The 26,929-nt window shown below is 39.0% G+C and overlaps 1 protein-coding gene across 6 annotated transcripts in view; it reads right to left on the bottom strand.

Annotated features, from left to right (window-relative positions):
- The window catches only part of LOC139992028 (uncharacterized), a 513,816-nt gene that overhangs the window by 146,488 nt on the left and 340,399 nt on the right, over window positions 1-26,929 (bottom strand). For all 6 annotated transcript variants that reach the window (XM_072012473.1, XM_074111956.1, XM_074111957.1 and 3 more), the window contains one exon: window positions 14,868-14,977. In XM_072012473.1, the coding sequence (XP_071868574.1) occupies window positions 14,868-14,977 (110 nt within the window). The remainder of the gene's footprint in view (window positions 1-14,867; window positions 14,978-26,929) is intronic.

The following is a 26,929-nucleotide window of genomic DNA, read 5'->3' as shown; positions in this document are numbered from 1 at the left end:
ATCCCTGACAATCGGCTTAATTGGCTATTTACGCTTTCAAGGTTACACGATTTTTTCGCTCTTACGTACTAAATATGTGCTTCCGAAAGTATTTGAACATATTTTATCGATATATTACGAGTATTAAACGAAACATATTGAAATCTCATTCACGCTGCGCGTTAATTTTTTGTAATTGCAGATTCGTTCTAAATTTTATCAATTTAATCATTGCAGTCGTGTCTCATCACGGGGCTAATAAAACTTAAAAAACGTAGATATTTTGGCACCATATGTATATGAAATCCTATTTAATTAATATCAATTAATGTATAATGTATTATAAATCAGATATAATATGAATTATATAGAACATTTTATATATATATATACCAAGTCGGAGTAGTGAAATCTTAAATTTGCGATGAATTTTTTCGCACGGATTTACGTGAAAAATCAAACTGACTTTTAATAAAATGACTTTTCACGAGCCATTCGACCATCGTTGACAAACAGGGAAAATGTAATTTCAGTAAACCTATATTTGGCCATTAGCATTACGTGGAACACGTTTTCAGAACCGTCTAACATTTGACACATGTTACTGCCAAACGTGCGAATGTGCTTGACGTAGACAGCGCTGCTATATGCCCGCGTACACACATTTCCTAGCATCCATTAATGACTGCGTTCTAAAAATACACCCGGTTTCCTGTGTTTTTTACGCTACAAAACAAATATACACAGTCGCGCTTCTATTTCCCCCCGTTTTCCACCGGACAACCTTTGCTTGAAACATTACAAAAATATTTGAACGTAAAACGTATAAAACAGACCTTCGCGACAACAATTTAAACGAAAATACTTGTGTATATTCAAAGCTCATTTCGACAATTTATAATTTATACAATATTAATCGATGGATTAATTCAATTATTAAACTACGAATATGTTACTGTAAATTTATCTTTTCATGAACGAGTTACAAATGAGTAAATAGAAATTTGTTTCGTCGATTGAACGCTATACGAGGTATTTTACTCTCTTGAATGTTATGTCTTTTAAATATTCCACAAACGTATGATCATCCGCGGTGTAATAATCAAAAAATTGTTAAAAAATCAATCAAGTGATCAAAACGTTACCAAACCATAAGCCAACATAAATTTTTGCCATTTATAAATCTTTATAATTGATCTTTATTTAATAATCCAAAACATAATTCTTTTATAAATAATTTTACAATCTCCGCCATTAATTTCACCTAAAATTTCGTATTGATTTCCTCGTACAAGTTCTACATCTACTTTAATCTCGATAATTAAAGTTCTGGTATCATTTTCCTATCTATTCGTTTCTGACGAAAAAAAATTGTATCTTATTTTTTTAACGCTTCATTCAACTCTTCGTTTCAACCTTTGAATTACACGAAACTATCTCGATTTAGCTAACGAATTCTATCGAAACGAGAGAAAATTTCGGTCTAACGAGTATCACGAACGGCGATCGACGTCGAATCAAGTGTAACGACTTCCAATCGAGACTGCCGCGCTTTTAATACACGGTAATCGCGGCGCGTATCGCGCGAATGTTCGCAATTCCGCGCGGGCCGTCGCGCGTTTCGAACGGTTCATTACGGACACGTGAAACGGAACGAGGTTGGACACGATTTTCAATTACCACGCGTAGCCGTCGTAAAGCGCGTCCGGCCTAGCTTTACGACGGACATTAGAACGTCGATAAAGATACCATTGCGCCGCGTTTCCACGTTCGCGTTTAGCATGCGTCAGGGTGGTCTGACTCTGCCTGTACGTTATTGCGATCTCCTTTTCATTCAAACGAATCACGATCCATTTCAGTAACTCGAATTTCTTTGGTTACGTCGTCTATGGTTTAATGTACAGTGGGGCATCTCATAGCTAAACTAATAGGGTGGTAAAAATGTTCGGGAAACAGAACAATCATTTTTTCTCATATCAAATTTCATTTGTTCAAACAGCGATCGAGGAAATTGTCAGTTAATTTTTTACCGCCAAACTACCATACATCTTTGACGCGAGAAGATGGCTATATCTTCGTTATTTTCATTTGCTATTCATTTATTTTCGTTTATGCTATTAGAGAGAGAAAAAATCATCTGTTATTAGCAGACAGTTGGTTCGCATAAGAGAATACTCGGAGAGTAAAACGTTCGGATATTAATAGACACATGGTGTAAATTTCAAATATCACAGTTCTTCGAATATAACGAAAAGAAAAGAAAAAGAAACACAGAAATCGACGAATTTGATTCCGTCATTATTAGTGAATAAATCATAGCGTACATGTCGCATAGTAAGTAGTTAGGAGGAGTTCAATAAACAGATTGTTTTCATTACAATTCACTCAAACACAGTAGAATAGACGAAGCATCAGAATCAATAAGAATTTTCTACAAATATTTTTAATTCATAAGAAAGTTACAAAATGGAAGTCTGAAGAGAGAGAGAGAGAGAGAGAGAGAGAGAGAGAGAGAATAGTTAAATCATTTATTATTTTATGTATATTTTTAAGCAGAAGAGTTCTACGAAGTCGAATTCATGTTGTATGAACGAAGATAAGGCGAAACCCTGTTCTACACAATTCTCAATTAACGTGAGACGTCGGCACAGCATTTCACGTGTTAACAGCAGGAAGGCCGAAGACACGGTCGAGGGTGTTAGACATGGTATGCCTGTTAAGTATGTAGAATTGGGTTTATTTCTCGGGCAGGGGAGTGTACTATTACAACAACTATTTCAGGAAGCCAAAGGCCGAAGGCTTGAGCGCATAGGCGCTGTTTCATTTGAAAGACCCACAAGCCGCGCAAGAATACCGGGTATTGGCGTCGAATTTACCGTCAAACATTGTGCCAAATTCCCTGACTTGAATTCGTCCAGGAACGAATGGCTTTTCTGATAAAATTTCAATGAAACTCTCCCACTACTTTTCACCTTTACTTTCTATTCAGCGTTGCGTTCGACAAGGTTTCCTCGAGATATATTGGAAATTGTAGGCTAGCGTTAAATTGCTATTTAGAGATAGTAAAATAAGTCGCGTTTTGTTGAGTGATATTTCAGTAAGCTAATATTAAACTTATTGTTATGAGTAAACTACGGATGCTTATGCATTTGTGCAAAATTGGAAGATGGGGAAATCTACATAATACAAATATATATATAATATCCAAAGTACAGTGTTCAGGATATTAAATAGTACGCGAAACAAATTAAAAAAATATGTAATGCAATGTGTATAGAATATGAGTTCACATAAACATCCATGGTTTAGTTTATGAGTTTATTAAGATTAATATAAATATCGTGGTATTGCATTTATACCAATAATTTTGGGTAAAATAAATTACGACGCGTCTTATTTTTGTTATTTATCGTATCACGTTGATGTTGTTAATATCCAGTTTTTCTTCATTAATAAAAGTTACACGGTTTCTACATTCAAAAGTGATGTAGTGAAAGAGATACTGAAAAAGCCTCTCTTATAAGGAACAGAAAGCAAATATGTACAAAATAAAAACATAGAAATGTTTATGAATATAAGTATAAATGAATCTGCAGGAATATTTATGTCAGCTTATCCAGGAGAATATGTGAAACACGAGCTTACAGAGAGATTTGTATTAAGAAAAACTAGCACACATAATTATATCGTAATTATACTATCAAAAGAGCAACTGTACTATTTGCGTTTTGTACAACATTTCAACGCTACGATAACGACGTTTGAAACATCGGGTTAGAAGTCGGATTTATTTATTATACTCACAATTATCCTCGACATTTTGATACTTAAGCTACTAAACCTTTTAACTTTTAACAATGTGGATGGTAAATACATCAAGTTTTATGGAAAAAACTAAATGTATACTAAATATGTATCTATACGATAACCAACATTTTTATAACAATATTTTAACAAATATTTTTCAAGAGAATTTCACAGTCAAATTTAATGAAAAGACAATTTGATAATACGTGAACGCTCGACAAGATACTAGCTGGCAAAATTGCTGTCATATGAAAAAACGTTTTTGGGTCTTCGCAATTCAACGTACATATATTAGCCAGTGTTTCTAGCAGCTTTTATTTCTATTCTATAAGCCAAGAGTCTACACATTCCTCGTACGAATTTACATCGCATAAAGCTTCATCAAACTTCTATTTACTGCATTTCAATAGCAACTAATATATTTCCAAATTGACGAATAGCCATCCTCCGCGTGAACTTCGAATCGTTACCTCGAATCGTAAAATCCCAGGGAACAAACTCGACTTTCGATTCCGCCCATTTACTCTTCTCGTCCCTCTGGAAATCTACACGCATCAAAAACTCGTAACGCATCGGAAATCCACCGACACACCGGCTTCGGAATTCGCATCGTTAAGTCGAAATTAATTTCCAATGCAGCTGCGGCCAACACGTGGCGACGGATCCACGATTCTCGGCTCCATTATCGGAAAACTTCTTTCCACTTTTCGTTTCGCCGTTATTTTCATCGGTTCGATCGAGCCTCTGGCTTCGACGACGACGACGACGACGACGACGACGAACGCGAATAAGTCGCGCACTCGACTCGTCCGTAGAAATTTCCCTCGCCTTCCAATCGAACCACCAACTTTCTTCCTTCTTCCTTCGATCCGTGCCCGGAAACTTCCGCTTTCCTAATGGAACGAGAAGAAAGGATAAACTGTCGACTCAGCGATCGCTGATACTTGAGCCGTGAAATTTACTGGTTTTCTGTGGACGATCGTACGGGAAGACGGCTGCTAGAATTTCGATACTTCCAGGAAATATGTATCCTATGTGGCTTATGAATTCTTCCTCTTTTTCTCTTGTCTCTTCTTTTTCTATCGTCATTCATCATCCAAGGTGATCTTTCGAAAGAAAGATACGAGGCATCCATCATCTTTACTGGGCTTTGGCGCTTTGATCGAATATCAGGTGATTTCTATTAACCATTTGAATCTTACTCGGTTTCTTTTGTTTTCAGCTTGCTGTTCCCTTTGGGTCAATGATTTTATTATTCGATATATTTATATCTTACTACCTTTTCTTTATATTACACTATTTATCCACAAAGTATTTCACAGTCTACTAAAAATGATCTCTCAAGTTAATATTGAGAAATTTTTTACATTCCATGCGGAACACTGTGTGTAATATCTTCATATAACCACATATCACGTAGGACACGTGAAAGATCCACAAATGAAAACTCGCACGCTATCTTTTAATGAAATTCATGAAGAATCATAGTTCAAGGCTGGTTATTAAGGTCACTAATTTAAATAAACCGCCGTTACGCGCATAAAATGCAACCTCTTATCAAAAAGAGAAGTTTATTATTCGAGATAAAACAAAACTATGTTTCCTCGCGGAAGATGTACAACACCCTCTCTAACCCTCTCCCTCGCGTTCTTTCTCTATCTTTTGCACTTAATGCAACTACGTCAGTAGAATCCAGGTTAATCGAAAGACAAGTTAACCATACAATTCGTTGTATCGGGCTTTTAATCTTAATTAAACTACTGCTTGTCAGATCTTTTCTATCGTAATTAAAAAAAAAAACCTAAATTCTGTCGGATATCGTATTCTTCTTCTTTTCCTAGCGGGATCTCTTTTACTCGATCTGCATACGTACAGGAAATTACTGTAACATTCGTGACCTACTTATTGCGAGGAAATTCTCTTGCAAATATTTCTCTCTATTTTCCATTTGGTAAACTTGAAACTTTTGTTTGTACCAAAGCGACGAGAGAAATCAGTTCCTGTTACAATTGCCTAAACTGGTATAGTTGATATAGTTGAGAAAAAATTGAATAATATTATATACAACCATGAAATTGTTTTTTTATAACTCCTATCTATTTTATATATCTTTACATTAACTTCAAACCAGATAATAATTCATAAATAGTTCTCTAACCATTTCTGAAGATAACTTCATCTTCTGTAAGTGACTTGATAATTATAAATAATATATCTAGAACCCAACAACAAGAACACATAACCAAAAACAACTTCCTAAAAAACATTTTAAAACATCCTACTAACTACACATACCATCAAGCTCTCAGTAACGATTTTCAAACTGAAGTACGCGTAAGTTGCGCGAGAATCTTCAGTGAAGACAGATCGACGAATCCTACAGAAAGGGAGGAGACCGAGAAAATCATACTGCCGGTTCCTAAGCAGAAAATCTAATTTACGTAGCCGAACTCGTAAGGTGCTGCGGATCCACGGACTTGAATACATGGGAGTTTCAATTTACGAAGCAAAAGGATCGCTAGGCCCGAAGAGAGGACCATCTAGAGAGGCTGACGAAGAGACGGATACGAGATGAAAAAGAACGGAGACGTTTGAACGGGCCTCGACACCGGCTGGTCGTTCCATCCCTTAACCATCATCTTCGTGCCAAAACCCGTATCTTCCAGTCCCGCTAACGGTCCTTCCTCAAGAGTTAAACAAACATCATTACTCCTGGCCTTTCTCGATCCCTCTGCCGCCACCAGCAGACACGCCACTCGGCTTTCTGCCACCCCCGCTCTCCCAGGCAACGTATCAACGTGCACGTCTGCAGCAGCAGGCTCCTCGTGTCCGCGCTGCCAAACCCGCCAATGTACACCGAGCAACGCCGCTCCTGAATACGTAATCCGCCGCTGGTAACATTGATACTTCGTTAGGGATGAAGCTTCATGGCTGCTACTGGTAAAGGAAGCTGGAAGGAGAGAGTCGATGGATGAAGTTAGACGATGGCAGGAGAAACGGCGATTCGTGGTCTGAGAGGCATATCGTCGGTTGGTCGATTCGGTTAACGTTTCTTCTCGCCATTCACGTTGTTACGCCACGCTGCTAAATGAAGAGACGACCTACTTCGAGGACTTTTTGGGATTTATTATAGGCGTTGAAGATATTAGTTAAGAAGGATTCATCGGAGACGATTTTGTTTTGGATCTTCGATGTTTTGTTGCTAACGAGGATTAAGATGATCGTTAACGCGCGTAAAACATACGTGGCTATCTGAATATCAGTGTATTTGTTATGGTATTTATATAGCAATTAATCAGAATCGAGTGAATTAAATATCGTATCATTTTCATGTCCTTCCATCAGCGTTTTAAACAAACCAATACAAACGAAAATAAACAAACCAATATAGGATTCTCAGACAATCCTTCAGTCTATTTACCCTAACCAATCTCATCTGTCCACATGTTCATCCCTCTGCTCCATAGAACTTCCTAAAATCAACCACAAAAAAGGGAACAAACCTGAAAAAAAGCAACAGTGCAGCTTGAAACATCGACACATTCCCGCATTAGAATTTACCTCGTTAATCCTCCCCTGGTTCGAAGGCAGCTGGTTGATTCGAGCTTAAAACGCGTCCACGGTACTATCCGGTTAACGTTTGTTCTGGCTAACCACATTCGTCTCGACGAGGTTGCCTCAAAGCAGGGCGGTCTGCGAGGACGCTAGATGGAGGGTGAAGGGTTGGGCAATGCAATTTGTTGCAGGCGGAGTCCTTTAAAGAAGTGCATCTTATTACCAGCAGCCAGCAGGCAGACGAGAAACTCGCGCCCCCGTAAATAATGAGCGAGCCAACGTCGACGAGGCGAACTCGTCGTTGGCTGCTGTGCCGTTGCTGGGACACAAAAGTGAACCACGCCACGACTTCGTAGTCCTGGGATATTATTCGCAAGTAGGAGCTTTGGGGGTACGAACGGAATACGTCGCGAGGAAAAGGAGACGACGAGCGTCGCGACGCTACTTGAAGCCCCTTCATTGTAAGCGAACGACAATCGCGCCGAGTCACTCGCTCGAGCTCCAGCCCCGTTTTGAGTTCGTTTTCAATGGGGAATTATGGAATTACCGGTGCGGGAATGCGAGCCCCTGTCGCTTCGAGGGATTTCTTGTCTTGACGAAGGGTTTATGGTATTCGTACGGAAGATAGAGGTTGGTGATTTTGTTTTAGTTGAGAGTTTTGGCAGAGTGAGAAGGAGTATTTGTTGCGAGTGTGTCTGCTAACGATGATGTAGGAATAGAATGTAGGGTAGAGGAGCAGAGTAGAATCGCGTATTTGCTGCGATGGTAGGAAGACAGAATCGCTCAATTGCTGGGATATTTTTAGCGAATTCGAAATAAAAGACGGCGAACTAAAGTACAGCTTCGTAATCGAACTTCTTACTTCGCTAATCCCAAGTTCGGCACGTGTCATTCGTCAATGACAGATGTCGAGCGAGTGTATTTTTCCTGAGAAAAATTACAAGTCACACCAATGCGAGAAATTTTGATCATTCAGTATCGTGAAACGTCTAAATTACTCGAAGGTCAACGTTCGTATCAAAATGCTTACATTTTCCACTATAATTTATTTCGCTTTATCTCAACATTCCTATCCTCAGTTCCTTCGAATTACATTTCCTCCGCTCAAAGAATCTCTTTACCACCCAGAAGTATACCCACCGAATAAAACCTTTCCAAGTATCGTTCAACCCCCTTCCCCTGCTATCTCTCGAACTTTCTGAACCATAAACACAGCTGTGCCAACTACGAAAATACCGCGTAGTCGGACGCACATAATCATCTCCATAAATCCCGATGAACCACTTCATCGATCAGCCGAAGTGTTTCTCCACCCATCTTGCCGGGGTTGCAGGCGGATCTTCGCAAGTGTTCTCGGTGGAAGCCACGTAACGTCGAGCGGGCCGTACAACCGGGTAACCTCCTAGTCAATTAATTAACTTAACGACCTGCACGGTCCGCGCAACGGCACGCTTTAACGTCCCATAACTCGGGAAACGGATCGGCCGTGCTCTCTGAAAGAGGTGCACGCTTATCGGGTCCGATCGTTGGCGAGCACGTTGTATGCCAACTTCGAAGAGTTTCGATTCCGTGTGCTCGAATCGCGAGAGGATAATCGGAAGGCGAGGTCAACGACTCTCGAAACCCTTCTACGAAGTTATCGGATTCAGGGCTCACTGTGTAAGCGTGTTGTGTGTATCGATGTGAGAGTCTGCGAGAGTGGTGAATCCACGAGAGAAAAGAGGGAAATGCTCGACGAAAACGAGACACAGAGGAGAACGAAGAGAGGTCGAACTTGGTACAGGAGAAGGAATGCCATCAGATTTCGCTCGGTTCAATCGGTTTACCCCCATTGTGCTCGGTGTTCCTCGCTTTCAGATTACCGTGAATCGACCACCGACGCGCGTACACACACGTGTACGTATGACCGACAGGTTTGGTATCCTGCTGCTCCTTGAAAGGATCGATGCAATCGCTCGAATTATCTTGGATGTTCCTCCTGCTTGTGATCTTCGCGCATTCCGTTCGAGAATCCGTTACATTGTTCTGCGACAATGGACACGCGGCTACGTCACTATGAGAATTTATACGCTTCCCTATGTCCCAGACACTGGCAATTGCATGGCCAGCCACGTTCGCGTATACGTGCATTTGCATTGTTTCACAATTTAACTTGGGAACTTCATTTTTCATCGTTCTTTTCTGGAAATTAAATTATTGTCCAACGCGGGGTCAAAAAAGTTTTTGCTAAGTAGGATGAGTAGCTTATATTATAAATGTACAATGGAGACAATATAAAGGTGTCAAGGCTAACATTTGTCAAGGTCTACGCTTGATGTATAATCGTCAGCCGCTTTTTGAACGATACCACCTGCTTCTTTTATCTACTTCTTAATGCTATTTGTAATAACAGTTATGCTTCTCTTGCAAAATCAGAACTGTTTCACATGAAAGATATATTTCGTTACGAAGATAAATTCTCTTAGCAACTTAGATCGAAAGAGTTCACAAAATCCATGTATTTCGGTTTGTTATCTTATGCAAATATGAAACTCTAATCGATTAATTCTTTCTTCAATAATCTGAATCAATTATCGTGAAAAAAAGAAACAGCAGATGTGCTAATACTTAAATTTTTCTCAAAGTAAAAGTAATTTTTCTCAAACTCAACAGGATCGGACAAATTTTACCAAAAATTACGAAGAGGTTTATTAAAAGTATCTGCGTATTTGAAAAATACAAGTTTCAAGATTGGGAAATCGATAAAATCGAGGAGATCAAAGACAAAGACGTTCGAATGGCTGTCTGAAAATGAGTCGTCAATTAAAAGTATGAAACGGTGAACGACGAGTTGCCGATAATTCACGGATCGATTCGCCAAGGTTTTCACGATCCCTGCGCAACCTGTAACTATTAATTTCCTGTAAAATTACGACACGGTCGTCGTTTGGAAGCGAGAGAAGCACGAGCTAGGAGCCACTTCTGCTCCAGGTTCGCCTTCTCCTTCTCCTTTGTGGATCCTTCGTGCCAATATCCGAGCCATAATCGAGCGGTGGAGGATCAGCTTAATTCGTCGCTAACTCGATACATCGACGGGGCTTGTCAACAAGTCGGCCAAGTCATCATTTAATTATGTAACAAGGCGACCCGTAATTCACGGCCCTTCGGTTCTCAGCTATCCAAGTTGCTAATACAAAACGAAGATACCACTTTGAGGGCAGAGGATGAGACTACCTATAGAGATTCGAATTATCTTCAGCTTCGGTCGGAAAGTTGTATTTAGAATGTATTTCCAATTTTTGTCATTTTTATTCCAGTTAGTCGCTCAATATTAAGTTAGCACAGTATTTAATGTATAACACAATATGTTGTACATAAATGATCGTAATTAAAGTCATAGGAACTTTGTAATTTTAATGATTTCAGCAAGGTTTCTTTCAATTGCGAGATTTAACAGAATTTCCTTTCTTATTATCCTTCTTAAGAGTATATTCATTTCATACTTTAAAAACAATTACCAAAGAACAATGTGCTGTTATTTTCAACAAAGCATTAAAAAGGCCGCTCGTCCTTCTCTCAACTCAAAAATTTCCGTATAATTATTCTTCTCACTGAAAACAATCATTTCTGCCGATTTAATAACGAATCAGAATAATCCAGCCGATCTTTCAGGTATTCAACAACATTCAACGTTTCTCCGTTCTTATTTTTCTCTTAAAATTACAATGTCTCGTTCTCTCGAACAGCTTGCTAAAAAGTGTCAACGTTCGGTCTCTGTATTCGCTAAAAGCAGAGCAGAAAGAGGAGGAACGAAGCAAAAGAAGAGAATAACGGCAACGTGACGTAACTTAAACGGGGTGCGCGAAGACAAAGAAAAGAAAAAACAGTCGCGCTTCCTTAAATGGTCCTTGACGTAACTACGCTGCTCGGTTACGCGAACGAAGAGATATTGCGTTCGTGTGTTATACTCGACGAGGCGGCGTGTTCCTCCTGGCTGCTCGAGGATCGCATCGCCTGAATATTCAACAGCCTTTCCGAGTTACACACTATCCATCGTTGTTTGTGTAATGCAGTCTGCCAGTGTATGTGTGTACACGTGTGCGACGACCAGTTTGGCCACTGCAAGCTCGCCTGCATAAACAGTCCGACATCGATAGAAGCGTGGCTTTCGCGTCTCGGTCGTTTCATACCAATCTGGGTCACGCGTGCACGCAAAAACGCACACGTGCCGCGAGTATCTAGCAACTATACCTATATGCAACTATGATCGAACGGACTAGTTTGCAGGCAGACGAAATTTCAGGAAATTTTGGAGGATTTCGATGAGATTGATGGGTGAGACGAGATGATTCGAAAACGTTATTACGGGGAAGCTTTAAGACAATCGGCTTGTAAATAAATTTTTAACCCTTGAACGTACAAATTTTTGTTTTGGTTTGTCAATGGAAAATAATTAACCCCTGTCGAAGAAAAATTTCACTCTTGAATTACTGGTAGAAAAAGTTTTTATTTATATCAAAGACTGTTTCGAAAGTTTTACTTAAAAAATGATTACAGAACGATTTTATACAAATGTTATGGAACTCGATGTGAGATTTAATTTCGTCGTAGACTCGTCTGTTTCATTCGTTGGAAGTATCAGAATGTGTTTGAAATTTTGGCAAGCGATTAGCAATTTCAAGAGTCTCGTTTAGAATATTCGCAATAGCATACAATGTTGTAGAAATCTATATAACGTTCTGAAAATTACTATGCATGTACAGTGAATTAAACAGAGATTGAAAGGGCACAATTTTCAAATGTTCTTACGAGAAACCGCAGGATGCGTATTTTGCTCGATAAACAGACTTCCTCTAAGAAACGACGTTTAATTAATACGAATTCGAATTCTCGCTTTGACACGGCCCTTGCAAATATCTTCAAAGAGATGAAATTAAATGCTCCGACTGAGCTGGATGTGTTCGAAAATCAGTTTACGTTATTCGCGTCGTACGCAGCGCGTGTGTTTAATTATTAATGTTCAGGAGATTCACCGCGATGTAAATTAACAGAGAATGTTACGGACGTAGTCGTTTCTACATTTATTCTAGAGCCGTCTGTACCTGAGCGAAACGTTTGAGCATTTAACCGGTTATATGCAAACAGACTTAACTGAATTATTATATTCCCAATTACTCTTGGTTTAAGTTAGATGCTACAAAATTGTCGAGATACCAATGCTTAATTTCTATCAAACATAGTTTACATTCTTTGAGATAAATCTCATAAAGTAGAAATTTACAAATTTCATAATATAACAAAGAGAAGATATTAATTAAAATTCTTTTACTATATAATATTATTGTGTAATTTTCTTATGTTTATAGTTATTAAATTGATATATTTAAAATTATAATCAAATAAATATAATTATTACAATCGCTATTAAATAGTTTGTAAATAAATATAGCAAAGATAACATTAGTCCGAAATATCGGAATATAAAAATCAATAGTAGGAAAGAATCATTTTTACTTTTCATATTGATTGGAGCTAAAAGTAATAGATAGAACTGAATTGCAGATTGAGAGGTTTCGCTCCAATATTTCTCTTGACTTTGTTCACAAATTGGGAATAGAAATTAAATCGAACGCGGCTAACGAAGCGGATAGTACCGAAATGGCCTTGAACTTTTGGCCTAATTCGGTCGTTACACAGATACGCTTCCGCTAAGCTGCGTTAGGTCCGCGAAATACAAGAACATAAACCAGCAATTAGTCAACGATGGAATAATAATTATTCACAGTTTATCGTTCTATCATAATCGACCAAGTTACATCAGTCCATTATACTGAATCATATGTATAAAAAGGTGTTCCCTTTTTATAAAGAGAATACAATGAATTTAAAACTTCAAACGAACGATGAAAAATTCAGAATCAAACATCAAAAAATCGAAGTTCAAAGCGTAAAATTGCTAGTTTAAAATTCCAAATGAATTTAAAATGTTGTATTTGAAGCTAGAAATTCAAAATTAAAATGTCCGGACAATATCATATAGTTTGAAACGCTGTTATTTAATTTTCCAAAGTTAATTAAAGTTAATTGTAATCAAATATATTCTCTACTCGTTTCAAGTTTACGATCGCGAATCGTGTTGAAATCCAAACGTTTGAGTTTCGATAGCTGCGATTGTTACCTTTCGGGAAAAAACTAACAAATGCTACGCGTACAGAACACGCGAGACATAAGCAAAAAGGAAAGAATTTTCTCCGAGAAATATAGGTACGCGGAAACTAAAACCGCAGAAAAAAGAAACGAGACGAAAAAAAGATTGTAACATCATAGAACGCAGGAGCACGCGGATCGTAAACGAAAAAACGAAAAGCAGAATGCCTAGGGAAACAAGAGCGATAAAAAGTAAAGTACATGTGGAACAATAGCCGAGTAAAAACATGAAACGAGAGAATAAAAGGAAACCGGTTCGGTAAGCTGGCGTAGATTTTGTGGACTTGCGGTTTCGCGAGCACACTTCGTTGGCTATCGATCGACATTCTAATTCGATCGTCTGCATGTCGCTAATGAACTGTTCTTTCGTTTTCCGCGATTTCATTGAAAATTCTCTTTGCAGTCAGGGTCCCGACGAGTTAATAAAATTGTCAAACGAACGTCACCGGGGACGCTGATCGGACCGAGCGGCGATTCACCTCTAACATTAAAGCATGTTTCGAGTTCTCGCTTCTCTTATCTCGACGTTCCGCGTGAATCCAACTGTGGAACGATTTCTTTTATATTTCAAACGTTGAAAGAATACTGTAATCACGAGTTTAGCTTTGGAAGACTGAGAATTCGATTTTTAATTGAAAGAAAATTGTTCGCGATAACGTGTTAGTAAGTCAAATGATCTAACACACAGAATTTTAATTGCAAGTATTCGACTGACATGTTTATTCCGCTTTTACTTTGTGATTTTTGTTTCTGGCTAATCTTGGGATTCTATAAGCAATGAAATAGCTTACCTTTAGAGTATCTTTTAAAGTAAAATTACAAAATCTGGATAATATTTTTTTTTAATAAAACTATCATTAAAGAAAAGCTAATGTTAGTCGATGACTCTCTGAGTTTCTTCATATACGAAATATGAAAGCATCGATACATAATTCTTTCGTTGAATTATGCAAGAAGGTCCAGTCATAGCATATACGTTCCCAATATTAATTTTTAGTTATTTTTAACTACATTTAAAATGTGATGAGGTATTTACCAGACTGACCAATCCCATAAATTAAAAAGAGGAAGTAAGTCACGTTCTTATAGGCATTATTGTTTGAAATTCACTTTAGGTTTTACTATTATTACGCTAGTTTTGTTACGATAAATGAACCGAAGGAAGTAAGCCAAGTCAAGATTCTTGATAATTGAACATCGACCTTGTACTTGTCTGATGAAATTGAGAAATTTATCGAAAGAGGAATTGCAGCAGTTCGGCTTTCGAAAAGCTCATATATCGAACTAAAACAACTAAATGAAAAAGATATGCAATGTTTAAAAAATAACAACTCTTCTACCTGGCATTGCTGTGGTCCTTGTCGGTTGGGCGACGAAGCCTTCGGTCTTGCTTTCTTCACTCCCAACTTTCCAGGTTCACCAGCTCCAGGTCTCGATTCCTCGCTGCTCCCTGAAACCAAAGAACAGATTTATGAGCTGCTAACTTCCTTTCACCGATATACATATATCTCGATGAATCAAAATACACCCCCCAGTGAAAATCGCACGATGACCACGCGTATAAGAAATCTTTCTTCCTGTTCTTGTTGATCGACGACGAAACCATTACTTACACATCGAGCCGATGTTTCGAGATTCCCGATCGAAAATTTCTTGCGACACCTCGCGAGAGATTTCGCTCTTACACGCGCGTCAGTTTCTTCGTACGATCGAGAACGTTCGATAGAACCGAGCGGGTGTTTCTTCGAAGCTTCGACTTATCGAAGATTGATTGCCTGTCGCGTCTCTTTTTGCGATCAGTAGACAAGATATACTTAATGGCCGATTGGCCCGTCACCACCGATCGATTCCACCACGAAGAAACGATCTAAAGTATCGATTGGCTACGAGTAAAAAATGTCTGACTTGTTTCAGATATAGAGATTCTTTTTTAGACCGAGCTCTTCCTTTTATACGCTTCTATTGTAGAGTATTTTTCCCGAATTGATATTCAATTAGAGGCGTATTAATAAAATATTTTATCGAATGTAGTGAATCGGATAACCTGGTGCTTTCACGTTTACAGGTTCATACTTCTGTCAAAGATATCACAGCAAAAGTACCAAGGAACAGTTCAATGAAAATCAAATTCTATTCACTAGACTGTAGATGTTTATTCGAGAAACTTAAAGACGCAAAGATGTATAGGATGTACATAATATACGGTGCACAAAACTACATAAACTATTCAAAACGAAGTAGTCATTGCAGTATTTAGTAGGTAAAGCAAATTTCTTGCTTCCATCTCTTCAATTATATATACAAAAACAGGAATTTGCAAGAACGCCCGACCGCTAACTATTAACGAAGCCAACAAAAGCGCACTGTTTGCTATCAATGTAGTCCACCAATTCCCCATTAAGAATCGTTAAAATAGAAAAGGAGAAAGCACCCCTCTTTGATAACAAGAAACAGTGTTTGCATAGTCGCGAGAAGGATATTTGCATGAAACGGTAACGAACCGCGAGGCTCGGGAACTAAACACTAGGTTGCCTCGTATCCGTTTACGGGACCATTGTGTCTTTTGACGATAATAACACAGTTCGGCCTTGAAAGAGAGGTGGACCGGTGGATGGTCTGCCGCGATGGAGTTTGCTCGAAGAAAGGGAGCACACGGCGCAAAGTCCCTTGAGTCCGCGACGACATTTTCAATTATAGCGGACACATCACAAAGAACAAAATGGAGAGGCCTTCTCTGACCGGAGATTGTACTTGGCAAGCCTCATTTCCGGCCGAGAAACAGCCCTACTCCTACGATTTACTTTCAAGGAGAAACATGCTCTCTCTTCTCTCTTCTATCACTCCCCATTGCTCTTCGTTGAATCGTCGTTGCTGGTTCAGCCACACCTGCGTTCATCTTCCTTCGTATCTGGCCAGTTTCCTCTCTCATCCTTGTTTCATGGCGAATCTAATTAATGATTGTTCCAAGAACGACCGTTGCGCCGGAATTCTACAAGTACGGATCGTTCTACTTTATCTTTAGCTACAAAAAGAGCAGAGAGAGAAAGAGAGAGAAAGAGAAGTGGAAGTCTTGCGTAGGATCTAATTATCATCGTATCAAGTAGTCGAGAGAACACATCTCCCGCTATAAATGTGGATGCTGTTCCTCTTTTCAAGCTTGAGATTAAGACGACGAAGCTTATGGTAATTGATGAATATTAACTGATAACGATAATTGTCTTGTTATTATATTTACACAAACGAGAATCAACCGTAGCGACGAACAAAGTTTCCATTTAATTAATCGTATCGAACATTCCGAAACTCATAAAGCACAGTTTATGCAGGATGTTTATGTAATATCGTACTCATATCGTCATAAAACGATTCTCCATTGCGAACAGCGTCTTCGAAGAAAAATATCTCTTCAACAACACCTCTGCCTGTAACATCATAGCTTGTAAACTACCCTTCGATACAACGAGCCAACACAATCCTAATACCACCCATCATCTGTATCCAAAAACGAATCCAATTTCACGATGTTGAACAATCAACGCATCAACTGTCGAGCGACCCTCCCATGTACCGTAACGCAAACAACCCGAGCGGATGCTCGTGCCGGCCATCTTCAGAAGGGACGATGGGTTCTTCGCGAAACTTCCCCATCTTAAAATAAAAGATTCCTCGTCGAAACCACCCTAAGTACACGCGGCTCCGCTTTCTTCCCACCCCGTGAAACTTTTTTCGTCGCTGTCCCGGAAGTCAACGGGGCGCAGCGACGAGGTAAACAAGTCGCTTTTCATCACCTTCGACGGAACCGTATTTACCGGAAGAAGCTCTTCTCTCCCGCGCGCGCGAGCTATCTCGTCTCAGCGACGCAAACATCGGACGGAAGATAAATGTGTATACAGCGAACTTTAATAATTTTGTCTTCGAGCGTGCCCCCACCCATGACAACGACGATGACGACGACGTTGGGCGACGTAGGCGACGCCTCGTGACGTCGAATCCACCGTTTAATAGATTCCTCTTTCGGCGGCACAGCCACAGTTTCATCCGGCCGCAATTTAATAAATCAACGGCTCTGTCTTTGATGCGGCGCATACCAAGCGAATTTGATAAACGAGCCGCGCCTCGCGTCCTCCGCGAGTAATTCGCTCGACCGAAGCTGAATTCGGCGCCGACGCCGCGGAATTTTCATTCCTCTCGTCCGTAGCCTTTTCAACGACCTCCCACCTCCAATTATAGTTTATTTGAGCCAGCCACCGACTAATTTTCGATCGCTTATACAGGCACGAATTCGCGGTCCGGCCTGATCGATGGTTTAGAAAGCGACTGCGATGAGATGTGCTGAATTACGCAGAAAAAGTCATTGTTTCGAGTGGAGATTACGGGGTTTTATGAGATGATAATTTGTTCTTAGTCCTTGAATTGTAATTTTGAATCATACTTGCATTATAGATTACGAATAAAATATAAAAAACGTAGGTAGCCGATAGTGACTCTTAGCGATTTACGAGAAGGTATTCGCCGACAGCACAAACAGCTTCATTGGGAAGGTATCAGCCTGGTAAGAAGAAAATCCGAGTTCGAATCCCGAATCCTCGAATCCAGCAAACCGATCAGCCGATAATATTTATTCCCCCCACAGAATGATAAATTGTATTTCCTTATATCGGAATTCAACGTTGAATCTGTTTTTATTCGATGTAATTATGAGATTCTGCATTATCAAAGTAGACTGCTTTACACTGTTAGTTCGTGTATAACGAGTACCCATCTGGTAAACAAGTAACCAAAAACTCGCATATTTTTAATAATTGCAAAACCCACAAATTCCGATATCAATCGCTTTAAATGAATGGTAGTTCTAGCATTATAAAGTGCCAACTTTTCAAACTCAACATCGCCGAAATCTGACATCAGAAATCTAAAAAAACCTCGTTCTCAGATACGCTTGCAACCACCATCGTTCAACTTCTTCCCATCAACGATCGTCCAAACCAAATTAACCAAACCATCTCGATCGATCTCCAAATCGGTCCAACATCTATCATCCTCGAAGAATACCGACTCGACTCGTTCGACGGTACTTAATTCGCGAGCACGCCGAGCAATTTCGCGCGGAGCCGCAGGCAGACCCGTGGAGGATCGCGCAAATATAACGCCTCCGCGATCGTCGGTTTAACGTGTGTACGCGTAAGCCGCGCGCAGAAGGTGTCAGCCGCAAGCGGAGATCCGCGGGCGGTGGGCGGGATGCGTTTGTAATTCCATTTACCACGTAAGTGGGTGATGCAACGCGCAGACGGCATGCTTAATAAAGTGTACTTAACCGAGTACGCGGAGCTGGTACACGACCCCGTCACGATTGCATTCGCCTCTCGCACATCCGAGGGCGACGGAGTTTCGCCCTTCCCTTCCTTGCGGCTGTAGCTTGTCTCAGAAAGCGAAGCGTCACGATCACGACGTCGACCACCAGGACGAGTGCGCATAATTGCATCGCCGATCATGGCAAACACGCACGTGTTATCTTCTCCGCAACCATCTTCCGATATCTTCTCTGTACTGTGACATCCTAAATGCTCCTCCGGGGATGGTTTCGCGTTAACGCTAAGGTATTTTGATATCGCGCTAAGTTCCAGGTCTTGTTCAGATTGATCGTACGATAGCCTTTTGCAAAAAAATTTTGTTGCCCGTAAAATTGAGAATTTCAATGACGAGATACATACTCAGAAATAAACTATCTTAATATCGATATAAGTTGCTTTCTAATTTTTGTCTACGTAAATCTTCTAAATTTTACTCCAATTAGGAAGCTTTATTTTGACTGATCTATCCTCCTTACGTAGATCTTATGAGCAATATCGAAACTCATTTCCTAAAAATCTAATGTTATGTACACGATCATACGATACATTATATTTTATATTTCATAGTTTTTAAATTTCCTCGCTTCCATTACTTCTCATCGTAAAGTATCGGCCATTTCAAATAACTGAATATCAATGTTTTTAAAAAACGAAAGAAGAAGGAATCAATGTACCACTGACTTGAAAAGTACTACGTAGTTGGAAATGCATTTATCACGGTAACCACATGGTACAGCGGAGTCGTAATTTGGAACACCTATCTTTTAATTGCCGTTCTTCGTTCTACTGCACCGTTAAAAGTTTAACGAGAGCGTTGCGATGCATTTTAATGGGTGGTCCAGCGCTCGTCACCCGGGGAGTGGTTAATTGGTAACAATATGCGAGCAGAGTAATACATTCGCGATTGGCCAACGTTGTTTGGTCGGTCGGTCGGTCGCATTTCATTCGCGTCCCTTTGGGTTTGCCTGTGTCTCAGAAAGCGAAGCGTCACTCCTCGGCTCCCGTGCATAATTGCATCGCTAATTTTACTAGACAAATACACGGTCTCGTAGCCGCGCGTATACTTAACAGGCCACAGAGGACGCGGCAATTGTACAACAGCTCAAAAACCGTTTAATATTCATACGGCCGGGTAACTCGCTCCTGTTGCGATTAACTTGCCAGGATATCTCGTAGAATACGTTCTGGGAATATTCGGAAATAAACGACGTTCCTTGTCTGTTTTAGTCCATCTTATACGGCATATGTACATTTAGATGGTTTCGTAATATATTTTTATCTTTCTTGATACGTTAATGCGATCATTTGTGTTCTTTCTACGAATTTATAAAATTAACTGTGGTTGAATTCCATGTCTCGGTGTAATTTTCGTACAATTACTTAGTAATTTCAATACGATCAAGGAGTTGAGGCTGTGAGTTTGCTATGTGTGACATGTTCAATAATTGGAGTATGTGTATCTGCGTTATATTATTTTTGGATCGATGCTGTATTGATCTTTGCATGATTCTTGACCGTATTATTAAACTGCTATTTGGAAAGTACGAAACTCTTCTTTTGATTCTTAAGACGATCGCCTAACACGATGACTAAGATAATTATAAAGAGGATTATGAAACATCTTTTCATTTATTCTAACAAGTAACACATAGTCAAATGATCCTACGTATTTTCTCGCTTAAATGTTTTGCTGGTTCGTTTGATAGCGACATGTCATTACGTCGTTCAGAGAAGAAAGACGAGACTTTAATTAAAGGAAATGGAGCAATAGGGCTAACAGATGCCGCGAATTTTGTATTTTCTCCGCGGTGCCGTTACTGGTCTAATTATTCGACCTTTCGGGCACTTTACAGATCATGAAAAACATCGTAGCAGTGCATGTCCGGTGTGCAACGACAATTTTTCACGCATTCTGCCGCATTAAGCCGTGACCTGCAAAACTGTCGGAACGCTGAAAATGCAGCAATCCTATCCCATCATAATCCCTTGTGTCGCGGTTGGAATAAATAATGCATGAGAAATAATTGTCGGTAGCGCGCTTTTCGCGGCAGCCTCATTTGTCGCTAAAGTTTGTTCATGAATTTCCAGAGACAAAGGGAGGGTCCAAATTGTCGATACTGACAAATCTAATTTTCCTTTTCTTTGTCAGAATTTGAAAAATCGTAACTGCTTTAAAAAATATTTCAAACGTTAAGAAATGTTTTCTGTCCTTCTTTGCCACATATTATTATGTGTTTAACAAAACAAAAGAGAATTTTTAATTTCTGGACGTAGAGTTTGATAATTGTTGTTGCTTCTATACAAAATATAAATGCCATTTATTCCATGAAGTATATACGAATACTACTCTTGAACTATTAGCTTGAAGTTAAATACTACAACTAGAACATAAATTTGTCATCTTTTATGTTCCAACGACAGGATTATCTAGTACAGAGTATCTGATAGTTAATTTAAAAAATTATGAACCATAAATCATGAAACTTGCATCAATTCTAAACTTCAAGTTACGATTGAACATGTTATCAAACATGTGCTCATCTGCCTCTTTCAAAATCTCGTGAATATATATCTATCGAACAAAATTTCAGTGAAGAAGGAAGATAATATTTGTCCATTGAGAGATTAGGAGGTGTACGATCCAACTTACATACTGCAATAGCCCATTTCGGAATTACTTATCGTTTCTCAAAAAGTGGCCAACCGGGAATGGCACGCTGATAAGTAGAGAACGGAGATGAAGATATTTGTAGAGAATAGGTAATTTTAGCCAGTAATTACCAGCCGCTGATAATTCCTTGATTGGTAACGGGAATTAGAGGTGGAATCTAATTATCTAGCATTATCGTTAAATCTGATCACTGACGGACCTGTGGTCCCCTGTAGTGGCCTCGCCTTGCTATGTTAAATCCCTGAAGCCAAAATCGATTTCACCAGTGTCGTGCTCCATGCCCAACTACAACTTCAACATGGTTATTCAAAAGTACGCCGTTTATTTGGATGACTTTGTCGCTTTCTCTTCATCCAGTGGAAAAAAGGTTATCCGATATGATAACCTCGACGAACACATGGGAAAAAGAAAGGCGATGTTTCGTACGTAAGCTACGTTTGTTCACTCGTCTGTTCGATTTGGTCGCGAATGGTCGATTGATTTTCCGGCCGGAATATACGTATTTCCACGTCAAACAGACGGATCTATAAATATCCGGCTTTCCAAATATCGTCGATATTTACATTCCGCGGATTTGCACAATACACGGACACTGAAAACAGCTCGCGTTTATAAATGTATCGCGAGACACGAACACAGTTTATGTAAGAAATGATAGTATAATTAGGAAGTCCGAATCATGGGAAGGACATCGATGAATAACGAAGAAGCTCGGAATAACTCTGTCCTTCAGTTTTAATATATATTTTTCAACCTTTTACCTTCCACTTAATGTTTAATCTACTAATCTAATCTGCATAACATGAAACGTCATTTTGTCGAAGAAAAATTGGATTTTTAAAAAATTGGTAGAATTCGGAATTTAGGAAAAGTCTGGAGAATTTCTGAAACACAGTGGCTCGCGAAAGTACTTGCACAGTTATCGTATGATTCGTGTGCAACTGTATATCACTTAATTTTCATGATTGAGTATTTGTATCGTCAGAATATTACGTAAAAATTCAAACTTATCGCTGTGACGGAATAAACATACAGGCGTGTTTTCGAAATTACACAAAGCGAGAGCTTTTCACGGGGAAACAGCTTAAAATGATACGTATGTTGGACAAACATGGAAAATGTTAAACAGTAGAAAATATATTTTAGAGGCTTTACAAATATTGCAAATGACGAGACTGGGCTTCCGTGGATGCCGTAAATTAATCAGTATAGCGCGTTGGTAAACTTGATGGTATCGATTAAACTTTCGTAAAACTGTACGAACGACTCTGGTTGGCAATTGTATGGTTTTATCGTGGCAAGAAAAAAGCAACAAAAAAAAAAAAAAAAAAAAAAAGAAACAGAGAAAAGAAAGGGAGGAACAAAATAGAGTCCCTGGCGAACGAATGTCGAAACACAGAACTTGCGAGAATTTAACACGCGCGGAAAGTTTTCTAGCCCGAATACACGTGCACCTTTTACGAGGATCCATAAAAGGCTGCAGTGAACCTTAACGACTGCATAATGAAAACGGTGCGTAAACCGTGAAAAGAGGCCGCTACGGGTCCCTTGACCTGTTTTTCGAACAGAAAAAGCAACCCTTCTCTTGAAGTGGTCCCTACCGTAAAAAGTATAAACAGATGTATAAAGCGAAACGATTCCGTGTAACAACTTGTAGTATCTTCTTTTACGATTAAAGCTTGGATACCGGTCACCGTTTGATGTCTCCTTTAAAATACAGTATTCGTTATTGTGTTTTTCTATGTGAGATCTTGATTGACGTAGTGGTCAACTATCTTGCGAAGATAATAGTAGTCATGTATTAATGACAAAAAAAAAAAAAAAAAAAAAAATAGGAAAGAGAAAGATTTTATTGACATTTTTAATTTGTGAGACATATGCATCTTGTTGAAATATTTATTCAGGAAAAAAATAACTATTTTACGTGAATATTTAAATATATAGGAAAAGATAATATTATATATAATTGCGAATTTATGATATCGTTCTACGTAAATAGCATCTGTTTGACCACTGCAATATTTACTTACATTAGCAAGCATCATGAAAGATTTACGTAATAGAATTCAAATAACATATAGAATCTGAAATTTCGCAATATTATCGATAATTGTTGATTTTTAAGTTCATTTCATTGGAAAGTTTTCAAATGTTAATGTTTCTTAATTGCGATACGCAACATTTCAGTTTTTCGATGATTTCCAAGAACAGATGAAACAGAATTGCAACTTACGATCATGACCGTATCCAATTAAAACGCGAACAAAACACCATTCTCGTGCATATGAAATACAATATTCAACAAGAAACGAATGATGCAAAACTTTCGATCAATAAGTGTATTTTGCGTACGAGGTTTCACGGAAAATACGCGACAGAGTAATAAAAATATCTGGCTATAGAATACACATTTTAATTAGTCCACACCACGATATTACGTATCGCTGAAATCGAACTGAATCATTTCATGTTGCACATTGAAAAGAAAAACCTATTCGTGGTTTCGTCGCTTGACATTTTTATAATTGCGCAGACAGGTAATATTCTACTGTGGAACGGAAAGGTTCACAAAAGAGTTCGCTGGAAATATTGGTACGATTTGTATATTGATCAAAATTTTAGATCGTGGCCAATTTCGTATTATTCTTTGCAACTTTGCTGCACAATAACCACACACATTTGCAGAGCTAAAGAAAAGAGTCAGAATATCGTGTAGATTTTTCAAAATATAATTCCAGATATAAAGAATTACGAATTAAGAAAATCAATTTTTTATTGTTATTACAGATATTTCCAAGTCGTCGAATATTCGATAGTTGTTTAACAGCTTGTCAAGAATAAATTAAAAGAGAATCCCGATCATTGCGTCTCTAGAAACGCTTACAGCATCTCGTTGACAGTTCTTCGACGTTCTATGCTGATCGATCGTCTCAATGTCGAGTATCCGCAGCATCTCCATCTGCATTCACGATACATCTATGCAATTAAACGTACAAAAAGACACGTGCACGGAAGAGGCACTTGCGACTGTGAATGAATGCGCTGGTACACATGTGTGTTGGAGTACGGACTCGAGCGTGGAGTATGAACACGCGTACTCCTGAAGTGGGCCATCATTCCGCGCTGCAGATGCACACACCGTTCGCTAAATGCATGTTGCAATAAACATGAAAATGCGATTCTGCGTGTGGATGCAGAGAATTCCGCGCGCGATATGCATTCCAGCTAGGTATCACGAGGAGAATCTTTCCGTTTCAATGCGCTAACGTGTACGTAGACCAACGCACTGGTCGTTCCCTGGTCTCATTTAACGTTGAAACGATCGTCGTTGAGAACTCGGAGAGACGAGGATTTTTTTTATTCCTGGATCAATATGTCTTTTGTTCTTAGGATAGTTAGAAATTGTTAGAGGACGAATGGAAAATTTGGACCATTATTTACCGCGAGTAATTACCGTTTAAAAGCAATAAAGATGTGCAGACGGGCCGACTGCTTGAAATTAGAATGGGTGGAAAAAAAAAAGTGATCGGTCACGCTGTTTAACACTTAGATAGGTACAAACGAAATTTTTCTGAGAAATCTTAGTATAATTATATAGTAGTAATACTATAAGTTATATTACTTAATAAATTATACTTCTGTAATTATATATACGAATAAAATTATATACACTATGTAGATTATACTTTAACTTCTTACTATTTTCAGACTTAGGATACTATTCTCAGAGTTAGGATAACAAAATTCCTACAAAAGTAACAGAATAGCGACAGTGATCGAGTTATGGAATGATGTCAAAAATGCTCGATACTAGACATTCTCCCTAATTTAAAATTCATCGCAGTCCCTGGTTTTATTACCGAGCGTCGCCTACAACCTGATCCTTCGTTTTCGAATTTTGCCAGGTCGTAAATTCTGGTTAGCTGACGACGATAAATCGGAGAGGTTGACTTATGTAAAATTAATCTCAATAACTCGGGTTGAAACTGAAAAATTCTTGGTTCGAGCAACTGTCGCTTTCAACGTGATATCTCTGCAGCTATATTTCAAAAGCTGAACAAATTCATAAATTCGCGTATCCTATATGCCATGTTACGTGATGTGCAAGCTATTGTTGTAATTTTGGTTGGAAAATGTTTTTGAAAAAAAGAGCGGAAAAAAAAGCATCTAAAAACTACCAATTCCGCTGGAATGCGTTTTTCACTACAGCGTTATTTAGCAGGAACAATGTCCAATGAAAAGAAAGATATTTATGCCTGTTGGAAGCGAATAAAGGCCACCGGCAGAAGTATTTCTTTTAACAAGGCGTTAGCGATGCAATTTGAAATTGTTCGGGCTGTACCATTCAGAACTGCGTTCTTTGTGGCAACGCGCGAAAACGTATTTTCCCGTGCGTTCCTATATTTATTCGTGGCAACCCTTCCGCCAACTTCTTTTTTTCCTGCAAGCGCCGCTTACTTTTACCGCGGCTCGACCTTCTTTTACAGAGAGCACTTATATTTTTAATTCCCCTTTATGTTTTCATCGCCGCCATCCCTTCAAACCCTCCTCCTCTTCCCTTTTTATTACTGTGGCCGGGCTTTCGCTTTAATTTTTAATCCGCGCTGATTCCGGAATACCCGCGCAACGAAAATTCCAAAGTTTCCCGCCCGAACACTCTCTGCCCGACTTGCCCGAGCCTCCTTCTTTTTTACGGCCTATAAAAATAAGTAGGGAACCGCCGTGCCTACGAAAAGCACACGTTCAAACTGAAATAAAAGCGGAGACAGCTGAAAAGGAAATGATGTAACCGAGTAACATGATAAAAAGTCCCGTGGAATATTCGCCGTTCTTGCTTGGGAACGATTCGACCATCGAATGTTTTGAACGAAAGATATTTAACGCGTTTGCATTTAACGCTGCAACGAAAGCTGAAGATCGTTCATTGTGGAAATATTTACTTTGACAAATGGAAAGACAGCTTTGGGATGGTAAAAGTTGAAAATCACTCGAATCTAGTTATAATTACGCCATTTATTTAATCGCGAGAGCGCGAAAGTAGGAAAGTTAAATTTCGTAACTCGCATCGAATGGTATCGTTTCACGCAGGAAGTAGATATTCTCGAAGATGTTACTTCCAGCGGCCGAGCACGAGGCAATCTCGCTACTTCCGCAACGTCGCTTGTACAAGCAAACACACCTTCCACGACGAACATATTGCATATAACGGCCAGCTAACGCAACTTTCGATATCAAAAGGAAAATAATATCGAACATTGGTTTCCTTCTCTCCCTCGTCTCGAAGACACAATAATAGATACGAGGGAAAGTTCTCAAATATAATATAGAAAAAGATACATCAACGTGGAAATGATTAAAAAGTAAAATTGAAAAACGATAT

This window comes from Bombus fervidus, chromosome 11, assembly GCF_041682495.2.
Source record: "Bombus fervidus isolate BK054 chromosome 11, iyBomFerv1, whole genome shotgun sequence".
NCBI lineage: Eukaryota > Metazoa > Arthropoda > Insecta > Hymenoptera > Apidae > Bombus > Bombus fervidus.
Note: the sequence above shows the minus strand (reverse complement) of the source record. Positions and strands in the feature narration are given on the sequence as shown.